This window comes from Rhyacophila brunnea, unplaced genomic scaffold (assembly GCF_057557595.1).
Source record: "Rhyacophila brunnea isolate RB1 unplaced genomic scaffold, BYU_Rbru_1.0 scaffold_9, whole genome shotgun sequence".
Lineage (NCBI taxonomy): Eukaryota > Metazoa > Arthropoda > Insecta > Trichoptera > Rhyacophilidae > Rhyacophila > Rhyacophila brunnea.
Window position 1 is genome coordinate 137,904 of NW_028233361.1, and position 18,571 is coordinate 156,474.

Here is an 18,571-nt window from a genome sequence, read left to right on the forward strand (position 1 = left end):
GAAATCGTTTTCAAAGAAAGTAGGTAAACAGCACAAATTATATTTTTTCACAAAGTCGACTCTAAGCGGGACACGAAGCCCGTCAGGGATCGAAGGCTGGATATTACTGCCTTGCCAGCCTGGACACCTACCGCGTGCTGTGGCCATCTCTTCTTTTTTTGGTTTTATCACTGTCCCTCTCAATCTACTCCTGAACATTCACCCCTCTCTATCATTCTCGCCCGCGGCGGGTACCTTCAACTTTTACCCGCCATGGGTTTTTTCCCCGCCAGGTAGCCGTGTTACTGAATTCGGGGGAATGGGCTCAACAAGAACAACATTAGGTATCCTAATATAAATACGATTTAAAAACTAAAATTATTTCCTTCGAGAATCGATCATACTTATCTCGCGTGACCAACCTTTATCTCGCCCATCTGGTAATTTGAACATTTATAGTTAATTAATACAAAGCATCTTATTCATAGAGCGGCGATAGAAGGACTTTGGCTTGGCGGACTATAAAAACCATTAATGTGGCATCCATATCTTTGCTCGTGCTTTACCCTAAAGAGGTCCTCCATTCACGTAGAAACGTGGAGGTATCATTATTATATTTGTATGGTCCCTATACCATTCATTCAATTGCGATGAAACTTTCGTTAGTGGTTGTGCCAACACCTGCAAAGGTTTCTGAATCAGTACAACCATCTTCTTCTTCATTATATCTTCTTTTATTCGTATGGTTCCTATACCATTCCTCCGATTGCGATGAAACCTTCGTCAGTTGTTATGGTAACACCCGCAAAGGTTTCTGAATAAGTACAACCATCTTCTTCTTCTACTTCGTCATCATTCTATCTTTTTTTATTTGTATGGTCCCTATACCATTCATTCAATTGCGATGAAACTTTCGTTAGTGGTTGTGCCAACACCTGCAAAGGTTTCTAAATTAGTACAACTATCTTCTTCTTCATTATATCTTCTTTTATTCGTATGGTTCCTATACCATTCATCCGATTGCGACGAAACCTTCGTAAGTTGTTATAGTAATACCCGCAAAGGTTTCTGAATAAGTACAACCATCTTCTTCTTCTTCTTCTTCTCCTTCGTCATCATTCTATCTTCTTTTATTTGTATGGTCCCTATACCATTCATCCGATTGCGATGAAACTTTCTTTAGTGGTTGTGCCAACACCTGCAAAGGTTTCTGAATCAGTACAACCATCTTCTTCTTCTTCTTCTTCATTATATCTTCTTTTATTCGTATGGTTCCTATACCATTCATCCGATTGCGATGAAACCTTCGTCAGTTGTTATGGTAACACCCGCAAAGGTTTCTGAATAAGTACAACTATCTTCTTCTTCTACTTCGTCATCATTCTATCTTTTTTTATTTGTATGGTCCCTATACCATTCATCCGATTGCGATGAAACTTTTTTTAGTGGTTGTGCCAACACCTGCAAAGGTTTCTGAATCAGTACAACCATCTTCTTTTTCATTATATCTTCTTTTATTCGTATGGTTCCTATACCATTCATCCGATTGCGATGAAACCTTCGTCAGTTGTTATGGTAACACCCGCAAAGGTTTCTGAATAAGTACAACCATCTTCTTCTTCTTCTTCTCCTTCGTCATCATTCTATCTTCTTTTATTTGTATGGTCCTTATACCATTCATCCGATTGCGATAAAACTTTCGTTTGTGGTTGTGCCAACACCTGCAAAGGTTTCTGAATTAGTACAACTATCTTCTTCTTCTTCTTCTTCATTATATCTTCTTTTATTCGTATGGTTTCTACACTATTCATCCGATTGTGATGAAACCTTCGTCAGTAGTTGTTGTCGTAACACCCGCAAAGGTTTCTGAATTAGTACAACCATCTTCCTCTTTGATTTTATATTCTTCTATTCGTATGCATTTCTATTCCATTCATCCGATTGCAATAAAACTTTCGTCAATGATTGTGCCAAGCCCCGCAAAGGTTTTTGAATTAGAATAACTATCTTCTTCTTCTTCTATTTTATCTTCATCTATTCACAATGAAACTTTGGTGAGTTGTCGTGCGCATGCCCACGAAGATTTCTGAATTAGAAAATCATCTTCTTCTTCTATTCGTATGCGTTCCTATACCATTCATTCGATTGCGATGAAACTTTTGTCAGTTGTTGTGCGCACACCTGCAAAGGTTTCTAAATTAGTATTATTTAAAATACAACGTTTGTTGTTTATTTATTCCATGCAATTTTGATTTTTTTTTTACTACATATTAATAACATCAATAAAGTTTGCATATTTTGGATTCGATTTTAATTTAGTGATCTTTTGTTTGACCTTCACTCCTATTATAATTATTTACATATTGCCATTTTGTATAACACAGATATTTTAATATTAAAAAAATAATGACCTCTTAATATTTTTTAAATATCTAAGATAAAATAAAATAAAATATAAAAATATTTGTCGGATTCGAACCCACGCCAACAGAACTTCAATTCAATTTGTATACAATTACTGTAGCCTTCTTGGCTATCACGAGTAATGAGTATCACCGTTACATTTTGCGTTACACTTGAATACCCCAAAAGTACCTAACAACGACTGACTGCATTTATCTTTTTGGATTTTGTATATAATATATTAATATCAGATCTTTTAAGATCCGACATAAATAGTGCACACTAAACTTTGTCAGTCAAACACATATTTGATTCTGATAGTATGTTTTAGTTTTTAAAATTCAATTAAACCTTGCCTAATCCAAGCTATAATAATAGTAGATAATAGTCAAAAATATTCCTTTAGCTATAAAATATCTAAGAGTATGCCATTAAACTACACATCATATTAGATATTTTATAGATAGAAGAATATTTTTTATCGATTATAGTTTGACTTAGGCAGGGTTTAATGAAATTTAAAAACACCAACCATCACCATCAGCACTATGTATTCTTAATTCGACAAAAACAAATAAGTTATTTAATTACCAATAAATAGTATGACGTGGGTCTCAGGTTCGAATCCCGTCTCTGACAAAAAAACAGATATTGTTTTTCAATGCGTCTTTGGACCCAGTGCTATTGAGCTTATGATCACGTATGCGGCTAGCATATGGTATGAAGCTGCCAAACGGAAAAACATAGCAAAAAAACTCAATACGGTTCAGCGAGCACTAGCGATACGAATATGCAGAGCTTACCGCACGGCTTCGCTCAATTCAACGCAAGCTCTAGCAGGAATTATGCCTCTAGATTTACGTTTAAAACAAATCGCTCTCATTTACAGAGCCAAAAAGGGCGAGGAGGGCCTCGCAGGTTTTCTGCCTGACGACAGGCTTTACGAAAAACCGGTGGACTATAGAAGGCTGCCACACCCGGCTAGACTATTTTCTGGAGTGATTTCTTATCCTGCAACGTTGGAAAGCAACGAATGCAATAACATGCCGATTTTCACGGATGGGAGCAAAATTGATGGCGGTACTGGTGCAGGGTTTGTGGCATACATTAATGGCGGTGAGATAGCGGCTCGTAAATACTGCCTTGCCAGCTATTGTACGGTAATGCAGGCCGAACTCAATGCCATCCAATGCGCTCTGGAGTGGGCAGGCTCAGATCCAATCCAACGAAAGCTCACCGAAAACCATAGTATTTGTATTTATTCGGATTCCAAAAGCTCAATCCAAGCAATTGGAGCCCCTTGTCTACTAATCCGATTGTCTTTTCTATTCACAGCGAGTCCGCAATACTGAGACGGCGCCACCCCGAGGTGCACTTCAAGTGGATAAGGGGACACAGAGGGATAGAAGGAAATGAAAGAGCCGACATATTGGCTTGGCATGGTGCCTCTGAATCCAAGACCACGATAGCTTATGACAAATTTCCTCTGAGCTACGCAAAAATTACAATTGTAGATATGGTGAAAAACGAATGGAACTCACGATACATAAACTCATCGACAGGGGAGCTGACCCGAAAGTTTTTACCTTCAATTTTAGCAGCACGAGACGTCAGGGTGCATAAGGGACTGTGTTTTGAGATCACTCAGATTTTTACAGGTCACGGAGTCATGCGAGCATACCTGCACCGGTTTAAAATAACATCTGATGGAAAGTGTCCATGCGACGACGGAAGCGACCAGGTCGTCATACATTTACTCCTAGATTGTCAAATCTTTAGCAAGGAGCGGCACAACCTGAACTTTTTAATACAGATGGCAGATGCGGACATTCGAGACCTTCCGGGGACCATGGCAAACGAGGCCGGAAGAGATGCGCTTTTTAATTTCTGTATTGATGTAATAAAAAGAATAAAAATAATAAATGGTGACATGTAATGATGTTTCATGCCTTTCAGATCCAGTGACTGCAATCATATAAGATAAGATAAGTATATGCTCAGAATATCAGTCCTATGCGACATTTCTTTTACCACGGGAAAAAACTCGACTACAAATTGCAGTCCTCAGTTCCCAATGAATACGACAAAATATTCATCAGAATCACCTCCGCCTTGCGCTACTAAGAATTTTCCAGGGTTTTTTCAAGGCGGTTTCATAGGCCCTGGCTGAATCCAAATTAGCAATACCCGATGCAGGTAGAAGAACAGTTTTCAATAAAGCATATTCTCTCAGCCGGCACAATTTTCATTTGACTAGCATCAAGTAGAGTAGTTTGCGTGCCAAAGTCCTTAAGAAACCTTGATAGTAAATGCGAGGTATCCATAAAGGCATCTAGGAAAAAAAAAACATTTCACGTAAAAACAAAATCTGTTAATACAACCTCTACTCTGTGGAGGCCCATAATATGATCCTCCAAGGATCGAAGTAGTGATATTTATATTGAATCTTAACAGCCTACCTCCACCCCTAACCACTGATTAACATGAAATTGATAATGACATTTTATGTCATCATCATCAGCCGGGGTCAATCCACTGCTGGATGAAGGCCTCCCCAAGGTTTCTCCAACTCTCTCGGTCCTGTGTCGTTCGCTGCCACGTATTTCCGCCGAATTTTACTAGTTCGTCAATCCAGCGGCTTTTAGGGCGACCCTGTGGCCGTTTCGTACCCCTTGGGTACCACTGGATGACGGCATTTGTCCAGCGGCCGTCCTTTCGGCGAGCAATGTGCCCCGTCCATCTCCATTTCAGCTGTTTGGCAACGTCTATTACATCGCGTACTCTTGTCTGCTTCCTAACCCATTCGTTCCTCTTACGGTCCTTTCGCGTGATGCCCAACATGCACCTCTCCATGCCTCGCTGTGTGGCTCTTAGCCTTTGGACATCTCTCGTGTTGAGGGTCCACGTCTCGCAGCCATACGTGAGCACGGGTAGCACACATTGGTTGAACACCCTACGCTTAAGACATAATGGTAGGTCACTCTTGAAGATAATATTCAGACGTCCGAAAGCACTCCATCCCAGCTTTGTTCTTCGAGCAATTTCATCGTGCATGCTTCCGTCTATGGACACCTGCTGTCCGAGATAGACGTAGCTGCTGACTTGCTCGAGTTGGGTGCCAGAAATACAGATAATCGAAGGGTCCGAAAAACAGTTCCTCATCACTTTTGTCTTTGAGACATTTTTCTTTAGACCGACCGTTTGACTGACATCCGCGAGTTCTTGCATTCTACCTTGGAGGTTTTTCGGGTCTTGTGAGAGTATAACAATATCATCTGCAAAGCGCAGGTGACTGAGGTGCTCCCCATTGATTGGAAGACCTTTTTCCTCCCAATCAAGTTTCCTAAATAAGTCCTCAAGAGTAGCGGTGAATAGTTTAGGTGAAATGGTATCACCTTGCCGGACACCTTTGTTAATGGGGAATTTACACGACCGTTTGTGGAGTTTCACGCATGCTGTGGCATCACTGTATATACTTTTCATGTAAGTACCTATATTGTTTGTTTATTGAATGCAATCCAATTTTAGAAATAAAATATTTTTCATATAATCAGTTACTTGTTTGAATCCTTTTCACAAAAAATGATGATATGAAAACATTTCCTAATATTAGGCTAATCTATATTTTTTATATATCACGTGCATTTTAATTCACATGACATAATTAGCAAAACATACATTTTCTCTGTTGAGCTTTTTAATATGAAATGCCGACTCGACGAAACTCCCGTGTCATAAAGGGGGATTTAGCATTTAGCTGTAGCTTCATATTATAGTTATTTACTCACGGTAAAGTACGTTAATATTAGTTACTGCAAGGCATGCAGTGAATACCATAATAGTATCTATACAAAACAAGCTTTCGCTTTAAGCGAAATTCGTTTGAAAGCCTGAATTATTTCAGACTTTGAAATTTAATATAACTGAGTGTAATTAACAATAAATGAGTTTGCTTTCTAGTTCAAACTGCGTCGGATTGCTATTAAAATAATAAAGCACAGTATTGTTTATTTTAACTGCGTGCAAACAATTCATATTCATGTATTTACAGTTGAATAAAATTATTGTGTGGATAATAATTATTTCAGTTATTATATATTTTTAAATTTTGTTTTCACATTTTTATGAAATTATATTTTTTTGATATTTTCACAGTAGTTTGTTATCGAGATAGATTTTTGAGATGTCACTTCGTGTTCTTCCTCTTTCTATTTTCGACGTATAGGCATCATTGCAGGTGTCAAAACGAATTGAATATTACCTACCATAAGGTATATATATGCGATCTTTGGTCCGAAAAGCGATCTCTTTAGCTACGAGCAACGCTTTACTCCGAGTAAAGAGGCTATGTCTGTGTAACTGTGTCAGTTGTGACGACCAGAGATCAGTGTTGTCAACTGTCATTCACAAAAATATGCCGGATAGATGAAAAAAACACCTATATGGCAGAATAAAAAGCCAGATTTTTTCAAAATTGAAAAAGAGTCTAGAAACTTACATTTCAAAATAATGTCACAATATTATATACATCGTTTTTACAAGAACAATGTATTAATTATATGATATTTATTCGTATAGGTATATATTTGTCTTGATTCATCTGTATGTAACACAGCATGTAGACACACGAACGCATACATATACATACTCCATATCTGTCTGAGCATTGAGCACACTGAACACATCGACAAGAATTTTGACAGGTGGCACTGCCACCTGGTATTTTTTCCTAGTAAGAAAACATACAGTACATATTAAGATCAGCGTGTTGATTGTCAAGCAAATCTGGCGTAATATTCTAGGTATATTATAAGAAGTTTCAAACTGTTTTCGGTGTCGAAAAACGCTAGATGTAACGCCATACACCTGATGGAAATTTTGCAAGCTAGGCGCCTATTCAAAAATGCTAACTCTGTCAAGAAAAACGCTGCCAGAAATACCAGATCGAATATTAGATTTTGCTGAAAGATTGGGTTGGAATAAGGATTATTTTTTACGGTTAGTAAAGAATGTAGTGAAAATTCATAGACACCCTGATACTCTTAATAGAGACAATGGGCTACGTCAAAAACGTCATGGCTTCCGCCACTTCAATAAATTATCTCTTGAGAATAGCCTCTGCAACGAGTCAAAACGTCAAGTAAAGAAAGGGGAAGAGCACGCGGTGACAATCCAAAAATCTATTACTCTATAAAATAGGTAATATTATCATAACACATATCTCTTGATAATGGCCTCTGCAACGAGCCTGAAACGTCGAAGAAAGAAGAAAGGAGTACACGCGGTGGAAACCAAAGAATCCATTAGGTACTATAGTCTCAAACATCAAATATTATAACTCATTTTATTTTAAAACGTAACAGATTGCAGAAATAATTACAAGATAAAAATCACTTTTTATATACCACGTTTTTAAATTTTCTATTGAATCATATATACTTGACAATTCTATGTATTAATAATTTAAGACAATTAATAAGGCAATTGTCAACAAATCAATTTTTTGCTATTTTGTAACTAAAAAACAAATATAGAATACTGAAATGTCATTTTGATTTCCATAGTGACGCACGTATATATTAATAATTTAGTAGCTAGGACCACCCCCTTAGCAACCAATAATAGTGGATTGGATTACGGATTTTTTCCGAAATAACTTTTCATACAAAACAGAATTAATTAAAAATGAATTCAATTCTACTTAAAGATGGCTAAAAGTATTAAAAGAATGCATTGGCATCGTGTTCTGATATATTCTAAAAGTTTCAAATGTCTAGCTAGTCGGGAAGTTAGTTAAAAATCGATTGCAAGATTTGTACTGGCTAAACAACCACCGGACAAACAAGAATACGAGCTAAGAAAAACGTGATAAAATGAGGATTGACATAGTTGATAATTATATTTTCATATAGAAGTATGATGTAAAAGCATCCGTGATCATTCTGAGTAGTGTGAACTATTGAGTACAGAAATTCAAAGTATGACATTTAACCAACGTTAAAGTACCTACCTACTAAAGATGCTCATGCAAACATTAGTGTTCTCCATATTTTTACACGGAATCGAGTCATAGACCCTGAACGTAAGGGAGCGGAAGGCAACTGATGCCTTCAAGATGACAGAGCACAGGACGAACCAGTCAATTGTCCAGAGACTACAGATGAAGGAACGGCTCTCGATAATAATAATTATGTCTGACACCCATTCTGAAGCTTTTTGGACATATTGTCCAACGCAGACCGAACAACCTGGAGAGACTGAAGATTTTGGGTGGCCTCCAGGGAAGGCGAAGCAGAGGAAGAGCGTCGGCGCGCTGCAGCGGCCAAGTGAAAGAGCTGACTAGAGGCACCATTCATTCTGCCCTGAGAGAAACGGAAGATCGAGAGAAATGGAAAGTCTTGGTCGCTCAAAGGATGGCAAAACTCAAAGATGGTCACGGCACTCAGCCATGAGGGTACAAGAAAATACTAAATCTACCACTGTACGAGCGCTCGTAAACAAGTAACATCGTTTAATTCACTAGGTGAAAATGAATCAATCTGAGTACGTAATATTTCGTTGCAGGGAACGGTGTCTAACTAACAAATGGAAATCGAAAACAGATCATCGTCTCGTAGCAAAGTTTATTCACAAATCTAACAAACGTAGTACTTTCGTTATGACGTCACCAAGGGATGTTGGGATCAGCTAGAAAATTTCACGTGCAAACTGTTATTTATGAATGGAAATTTATCACCACGTGGATTTGTGAATAGTTCGCCCGCAGAACTTTCGCAACGTACATTTTGTAATTAATTTGATGTTAGTTAAAGCGATATTATGTAATCATTAATCAATAAATTATATTATTTTTAAAAATGTAGTAGTTTTATAGATAAATAATAAATTACACATCAAGTATCGCACTACTAATATTACGAACAAAAAGTCTTTATAATGAAATTATGCTAATACACAATATCATCATCATCGTTATCATCAGCCGGGGTTGATAAATTTGTGGATGAAATCCTTCTTTAGTTACTTCCACTCTTCTCGATTACTAGTGCTTTGCTTTCATGTGATACCGTGATAGAGATCACCAAACCGAACAACGATTGAGTATCCGCTGGACAAATGCACTAAATGATCAGAGGTCCTTCCAAAATTCACTTTCACCGAGTTTAGTGGAAGTATGCAGTGCTCGAAATGGAAAATTTTACGAACCGGAGCGCTTGATAATTTTAAGAACATATAAACAACTAGCTTAGGCAAATAAATTATTATAAAATATACAAATAACTTTTTTCAAGAGACAGAGCAATATTTTGGGGATTTTATGAACCGGAACGGCGCTCTGGAAGTACGTGGTAGTTAATAACTAGAGAGTGTGATGAGCTAAAGCAGTAGATCAACCCCGGTTGATGACGATATAAAATTCTTGTTATAGGTCAGGGTTGGCGAACCTTTTTACGTACGCGTGCCAAAATTTCCCAAATATTATTTGGCGTATTATTATATAACGTGCCGAACAAATTTTCATGGAGAAAAAAAACAGTTTTAAAGAATTATATTAAAAATGATGATATTCTAGATATCACTCACATAACATAGCACGCATATTATAGATTTAGCACTTTTTCAATTACACCATACATGTCGGTCCACCAATTTTTAAACTGTCTGTCAGAATGAGGGATTGCAATACTGGTATTTGAAAACCGGTATCACACTATTTTTCGATACCGAAATACCGGTTTTCAAGAACAAACAATACCGATATATTCGGTATTGAAATTGGATACAAAATATATTAATTAAGTAATTAATTTTTTTTTGACCATGTCCGATCCTAATAGGATCATACGGGCCTCCACAGGTAGAGGTTTGTATTAACAAATTTTGTTTTTTACGAGAAATTGATGTCAGCCACTTGCTCAACCTATTAGGTCCATACCCTGACTCATACACAAATTGAAAAACAATATGTGTGCTTGCCAGACCCAAGATTCGAACCTGAGACCCACGGCGTGATAGTCCAACGCTTAAGCCGCGCGGCCACCGTGGATTATTAATTAATAATCAGCAATATTTTTTTACGTGGACTGTACACTCTTGTCGGTTTATGCTATGTGACTATGTCTAGTTCATTTCCGGTGACCTTTGACCTGTTTGGTGACTTGCAGAACACGCGCCGATTTGCGAAATTGAGTAACATTATAGGTGGTTACCTACTTACTCAATTTAAATGATATCCAAATAATTTCACGGCAGTTGCTCACGGTTGTAAAAGTTGACTGGTGTATTTAAAAATGTGGATAAATAGGTAACTGTTCGTTTGAATAATGATTAGTGACCTCAGCCCTAGTGTTGAACATTTTAATATTTTTCATCATCAGTAATTATTCATATTAAATACTCATATGGACTTGCCTGTGCCTATTTTTATATGTTTACCTTCTAAAATGTAGCTTATAAATAACAATGGCGAAATATAATTTTATTGAATAAATAAGTGAAAAACATTGCGTTTGGTTATATTTATCACGGGACAAGGGTAAAGAAAGTGCAATAAACATATAAAAACATTAGGCGGAAGTGCCGGTGGCGCACATACGCATCTTAGAACACAGCTTCATATAAATTTATTGAAGCGATCATTCATCAAGAACTTTCCGTTGATGAAGATGGACACGAAGATGAAGACGTCACTACACCTGATCCTGTTAGCTGCCTCTCATAAATTGCAAATGACGGTATTTAAAATGACCGAATCCATCAAAAGTGAAACAATAAGAAAACAATCCACTAAATATATTACCACGTTTTTATTAGCTCGTATTCTTATTTGTCCAGTACAATTTTTTTCTTGTTTGTCCATGATTTGTATTGGACGATTGAAGAGTTTTAACTAACTTCCCGACTAGCTAGATATTTGAAACTTTTAGAATATACCAGAACACGATGCCAATGCATTTTTTTAATACTTTTAGTCATCTTTAAGTAGAATTGAATTCATTTTCAGGTTATTCTGTTTTGTATGAAAAGTTATTTCGACACCATTATCGGTTGCTAGGGATCTGGGGTCCTAGCAACAAAATTTTTAATATATACGTGTGTTACTATGGAAATCAATATGACATGTCAAATACAAATTTTTTTGATCGTTTAAGCTAGTCAAGTCATGTTTATATGGTTCAACAGAATTTAAAAACGTGGTATATAAAAAGTTCTTTTTATCTTTTATTTATTGTTTATAATCAGGTACTAATGATCTATTATTAGGCTTTGACGATTTATTATAATATGCCTATCGAGTGTATAGTTAATAAGATATGGGTTTTGACGAATTAGGTTTTTACGTAGTATCAAAACCAGGAAACTACAATACCTCGGCCACATTATGAGAGGACAAAAATACAGCATTCCCCAACTTGTCATTCAAGGAAAGATCAATGGGAAGCGTGGCAGAGGACGGCGCCGCATTTCGTAGCTTAAGAACCTCCGTGATTGGTACGAGTGCAGCTCCACCGAACTGTTCTGGGTAGCAGACGACAAATATAAGATCGCCTTGATGGTGGCCGACCTCCGCTAGGGGATGGCACAATAAGAAGACCAACTAAAAGTAAAGTTGCGTTACTTGTTTGTAAAAGTGTCAGACTAAATTTAAACCAATCGGGTAAGTAATAAAAAGTCACTTTCTTTTTATATTAAACTATATTTTACGTTTTTTTTAAATATGCATTAGAATTAAACAATATGTACCTATTTTTTTAATAATTATGTAATAGGTCTTACACATTCAAAATAAATACTATTCATTAATAATGTTTTTTGGATAGCACATGAAATAAAAATGTAGGTAGATATGTATTTCAATATCCTTCGTATGTTTAGTTCTCGGACAATTTCAGGTTAAAACGTTATTAATATATTATTAAGTTTATATCTTGGCTACCCATCATATTGGTTGCAATACTTGTCACCAAACAGCTGATTAACAATTTGAATTTAGTAACATTTACGTATATTAGAAGATATCATTTTTTGGTCACCCCATTCTTTATTCACTTCGACAGTGTTTGTGATTTAAATTTAATTAAGAGAACATTATTTACTTTAGACTAAAGCATTGTCGGCGACCTTTGAATATTACCAGTAGAACAACAATTCCGGACCACATGTAAATAAATCATATTTTCAATTCTCAAGGGCAATTCTGTAGAGCGTCCCCTTAACTCCGCAAAACTTTATCCGCGCTTAGCTGCTTTAGTTTATCGCAGAGGTCGGCAAACGGCGGTTCGCGAGCCGCATGTGACTCTTTGGGCATTGGCGTGCGGCTCTTTTCCAAATTTCCAGTTTCCGATTTTTACAAAAACTTTTGCAAAATTCACAATTTTAATTTTTTGTCATTGATTTGTACACTTATTATAATTATTATATAATAACATTATTGCGAGCCTAATTTTTTCTTAGTGATGTTTGATGCAAAAATGTATGATTGTTGTTGTTTTAAATCCGCCCATTGCAAAAGTCGACAAGTTAAAATTTTCTCCATTTGATAATGACACGAGCACTTTTAAAATACAATTTTATTGGTGGATTTAACAAGCAAAGAGTTATGGAGCTCAAAATTTGTAGGTCTTGCTACCAAAATTGAGGATTTGGAGAGAGAAATAAGCAATTTAATTTCACAACACAAGTCGAGCGCTTTAAAAGATCCACATAAGGTAGATATTATGACTTTTGATACATGGAATAGCTTTACGAACTCATATTCGAGTCTACATAATAATATGTATGTGAACAATCATTTTCAAACATGAACAATATAAATAACATTTAGAGAAGCCAAATAACCGATGAGAATTTGGAGTCGCGCCTAAACTTAAAAACTACAAGATACCAAACATACAGAAAATCTCCAAAGAAATGCAAGGAAGGTCATTGTTCACGTTAGTTTTATGGAATACGTAAAAATTATATGTTATTAATATTCTGTAAAAATTAAATTTATATTTTCAAGAATAAAAACATATATTGACGTTATTTTTATTCGGGAAATCTTCATCACTTAATAAACAAACAATTATAAAATGTAATTAATTCATTTAAATAAATCATATTTATAAAAATATACGTATGGCTCTCGAATTTTTTTTAACCGTTGTGCCACTCATATTTGGTCGAAGAGTTTGCCGACCCCTGGTTTAGCGCATCGTTTTTCTTTTTCTGCTTGGCGGACATTTTTTTTCATTAATCCGATCAACTTTAATGGCATTACGTTTCTCCGACGAACCGAACTCACTACGGCACGCTGAATAAAACATAAACACATTTTAGTTGACTGTCTCGAATATCGAATTTTCATTCGTAGTCTACCTTTTTTCAGAAATAGTTCATTAATGAACTTTAAATATGTCTTAAAGCCGTTTGAAAAATGGAGCGATACTAATTTACTAATAATACTTAGTTTTCATGTAACTGACTTCGTGGCTCTTTTTAACTGTGATAATTATGTATATCATTTCACCATTTATTTATACGTCCAGCCCATTTCCATTTGAGGTTTTTATCGAACTCTTTCGCGTTATGCTCCATACCACGCAATGCTATTCTAAGTTTCTGTAGGGTCCGTGTATCACACGCATAATATGTGATCACGGGAAGCACATACTGGTTGAACACTTTGCGCTTTAGGCACAGTGGGAGGTCATTTTTAAATACATTATTCAGGCAGCCAAAAGGGATTATGTATGGCATTGTAGTTCTTTCCGGGAACTAGAATTTAGATCGACTACGATCTGCCACCAATACTGGTGTTTTGACATTGAATAGGTAATAATGTTTACTGTGTCCGGAAATTTGTATGTATGCAGTGCACCGTATCACACTTCACCTTGAAATGTTGTATCTGAAATATATGGCCGTATATTAAAGACCGTCCAACCTCTTTGGATCGTATAGTACCTACTGAGATAAAATTCATGTCTAAATAAAACACGGTTCTTGTCGGTTTACACTTTACAGAAAGCCAGCAGCAAGCAAATTTTGAAAATAGCCGATATACTGGATTATTTGTTAGGTTATGTTATGTTAGATTAAGTTGTCATTCTTGAATTCATGAATTTTGCCAAAATCAGCTATGAAAATTAAATTTAGGTTCATATTGAATCTAATAAAATTGGAGACCGTATAGTATACGGTCATCTCTTTGAAATAAGTAAGCTCACGGCAAACTGTACCACAGTGAAATGTTTTACGTACAATTTACATGTAACCAATGTTTACAATTAATAATACTATGTTTCTCATTACTCAGATTCAGTGGGAGAATAATGGAATTCATGATAATACGAGTAGAGTGTTATTTAAGCCTTGCCGCATATGATAGAAAAATCTTCGTTCTTGTGTTTACGATCGCGTCGATCGCTCACAATCAGTGACGTCCCGTGGGGGTAGACAGATTCCGGATGCCAGACAGATGCAGGGGGCGGCAAATCGAGGAGAATCATTATTTATATATAGAAATAGCTACCTAAACGTAGTAATACGGAAACATATTTCCATTCAAAAATTCAGCTCACTGGTTGGAAACCAAATGTATTAATTACCTACTATAAAAGTTTTACCAGAACTTTATTTTTTTGTGGGGTTCGCGATGTCTTGTTTACTTCCGTTGTCCTTGGACGTCACGTCCATGGTAAACAGCAATGTCACGTGCAGATTTGCAAATAATATTCGAATTATAGGTAGGTACATACTTACATAATTTATAATTTATCAAAATAATATGTTTGCTAGTGACTCGCGAGTTTTGGAATTTGTCAGGCGTATTTTTAAATGTACCTATCTGAAATTGTAGACTCGCAATTATTGTTTATTGAAGCAGATATTGGCATTTAAATTAGATTTAGTGATATATATCTTGTTAGTAATGTATCCATACACAATGATGTCCCGTGGAGGTAGGCAGATTGAGCGTCACTTGGGGGCGGCAGTTACTCGAAGGGCGGCAAATCGAGGAGAATCATATCGTATATATAGAAATAGCTACCTAAACTTAGTAATAACGAAAATATCTTTCCGTTAAAAAATCCAGTTCACTATAGGTATATTAAGTAACATAAAAGGTTTAACAGGACTGTATTTTTTTTGTCGAGTTCGCGATGTCTAGTTTACTTACGTTGCCTTTCGACGTCCATAGTGACCAGTAACGACACGTGCACAGGTGATAAAAAATACGGTATACAAAATGGGGAAGCATTTTGGCGCTGCCCAGAGGCGGCATTTTGTCTAGGGGCGTCACTGTCCATACAACACATTTCTTAGATATTAGAGTCATGAAAGGATGATAAAAAGTACCTACTTTAAGTAATAAAAAATGTGGCGGCATTTTGTCTAGGGATGTCAGTGTTCACAATAGGTGCCTAAGTAATAGATATTATTGAATATCAGTTACTTATAAGAATATGCTTACCCCTGAAATTGATGAAAGCCGCAATGATCAGAAGGTTTGCTATGACGATGGATGCTCCAGCCACGCATATGGCCACCGCCTGCGCCAGGGCTTGCGGCTCAGCATTTAGTCCACTTACTAAGCCCGACATCATTCACCTGTTCCTGTCACGTACAAATAAATGCATTATATAAATTACAATATACAGGTATAGTATGACAGTTAAACAATACAGATTTATTCGGTGTTATATGTGCCAGTCGGCAGTGCCCAAACCAAACCATAATGGTCTAGATATGTTAAGGTCTATCCGACAAACATAGTACGCACTTTTTCAGTCATACTTATTTGTTTCCATCGAATTATAATACATAATGCGGATGGTGTTGGTTAGTTTCATAAAATTCATTAAGCCCTGCTTATACCAAACTATAATTGATAAAAAATATTCTTGTATCTATCAAACGAAACATTAAACCATACTATTTACGATAAAAAATATATTTATAATCTCTGTGATCCCAAATTTGACAAGAATTAGGCATTTTATTATTCAAAACACGGGCACGATTGACGCATTTGAAGATAATTATAAAGATACTTATTATAAACTATGTTTTTGACCATTCAAATGTGATAAAACATCCTACTAATATTGATTGTTTTATAATCATTATTGACCTAAGAATAAGGTACTCGTAGTATTTTTTTGAAATACACCATTTCTATTGGCATTTCCCAGTGATTAAGCTACAACATACGGCCGTATCCATAAATTGACAAACGATGACTGAACTAGGGAGTAAGATCATGTTAACGCGCGTATTTAAACATGTACCAAACCGAAAAATAACGACCATACCTTAATACCCAAATTTCACCTTTTTGCCTGATATTATAAATCCGTGTTTAAAAATTCCATATAAGTATACATAATTTACTTTTATTCCATTTCAAGAAAAAATTACCATAGAATGCCTTACTTAACGCTTTCGCTGCTGAATAGATAATGAGTTTTAATTGCCCCCTTTAAAATGCACGTTAATTACATCGATCGGCCGCCTGGTCATTACGCGCCGTGTGCGTCTTCCGCGTCCAAAGTATTAACATTCAAAATTTATGCAACACTGTTTATGGAATTTATCGTGACTTGGGTTGGGTTATGAGAAGAGATCTTGGTTGTTTTGTTTCAATTGAGGACATTTTAGATGTTGTGTTTTTTAGTGGTTTAGGTGTGATAAGTAAGTATCTACAATTTCTAGGTCTATCTACTGAACTAAAAACGATAACACAACATTTAGGCAATACTGAAGAAATCGTGATGGGACTAAATAATACACGTCCAGAAAACGTTAAAGTGGTTTTAATTTTGTATATAAGGTTGCTAAGTCAAAAAAGTGTAAAAGATTTTTAGGAGCATATGAGGTATTAATATGGTAGGATTATTAATAATGTCATATTATTCAGCATCCCAAAAGTACATCAACAACGATCGCTCTATGTCGAAGATAAAACTATTTTTGTAAGGTGAATCATAAATATTATTATGAAACCAACAAAATCTTATTAAAACATTTACGCAGACGACGTGAATGATCTGCTACTATTTATTATTAGACAAGATCAATGCCGCCAGAAATAAAAAAAAAAGTATTATATTGGCAAAACCAAATTGTGAGGGGAAAAATAATACTATCACTGTGAACGGAACGAAACGCCAAAAACAGAAACACGCTGATCTAAAGTAAGCCACCACTCATTCAAAAAATACTAATAAGTAGATTAAGATAGACATTAAATGTAAATTGTAAAGCGATGGTTAACCTATTGTATTTACGTTATCGTCTTAATGTGAAGACTCTTCTATGGGCATCGCACCTGTGTCAACTTCAAATAATATCACGCAGCACGCTGTGACATTTTTAGTATAATATGATTTAGATCAGTGGCATCTTTGATAAAACAGATAGTTTTTTGCATGTGGACCCCAAGTATTGAGCATAGGACTGATTACGAATATTGACACAGTACAAGATCATTGCATTCGGGTCTGTGTACTATAGATATATCGTTCAACGTTCACCAACGAATGACATAAAAAGCATCGTGTCAGAGTTACCTTGTAAGTGGGTGGTGAAGAGGGGGAATTTCGATCATAATAACACGGTTTATTGCCAGGGATGGGAAAGTGACTTTTAAAGAAGAAGGCAAAGGGTAATAGATATAATTTTATGTAGTTCGTGAGAATGATCTAATCACTGAGAACTAACTATTGAATTGACGAATATTATACGACGTAGGTATACTGAATTACAAGTTTCTGCATAACGTAAAATAGCAAGGCCGCCGCGGAACGAAATCGAATTTGAGAATTTACTTACGAAAAATATTTTCATGGCAGAATTTTTAAAATGCCGTTCTGATTCAAAAGAGCTTTTTGAGCTTTTGAGCTTTTTTTGAAAGTCGGGGGCTATTTTTAAGCTTTTCTTATGCTATTTTTTAATATGGTTCCGGTCGGCACCTTGATTTTCCGTTTCAACTTACCATTGTTATTTTTGCATAGTATCAACTCTCTAAAATTACGGAAACATTATTTCTCGAGATGCGAGATTCACCTTTTCTGATTATTTCTCGAGAATACTCGAGACGAGATTTCTCGATCACAGCCATAGTTAATACACAGTGAAAATGGGAATATAATACATTGATGAATTCGGCACTACTTGGATCAATAATAGACTAATATTTTAT

At 35.9% G+C, this 18,571-nt stretch overlaps 1 protein-coding gene across 1 annotated transcript in view; it reads right to left on the reverse strand.

Moving 5' to 3' along the window:
• Positions 1-18,571, reverse strand: part of LOC147063150 (melatonin receptor pdcr-1-like) — a 56,163-nt gene that overhangs the window by 25,575 nt on the left and 12,017 nt on the right. Inside the window, exon 2 of the mRNA XM_085959534.1 lies at positions 15,842-15,984. Within this exon, the coding sequence (XP_085815660.1) occupies positions 15,842-15,974 (133 nt within the window). The 5' untranslated portion in view covers positions 15,975-15,984. The remainder of the gene's footprint in view (positions 1-15,841; positions 15,985-18,571) is intronic.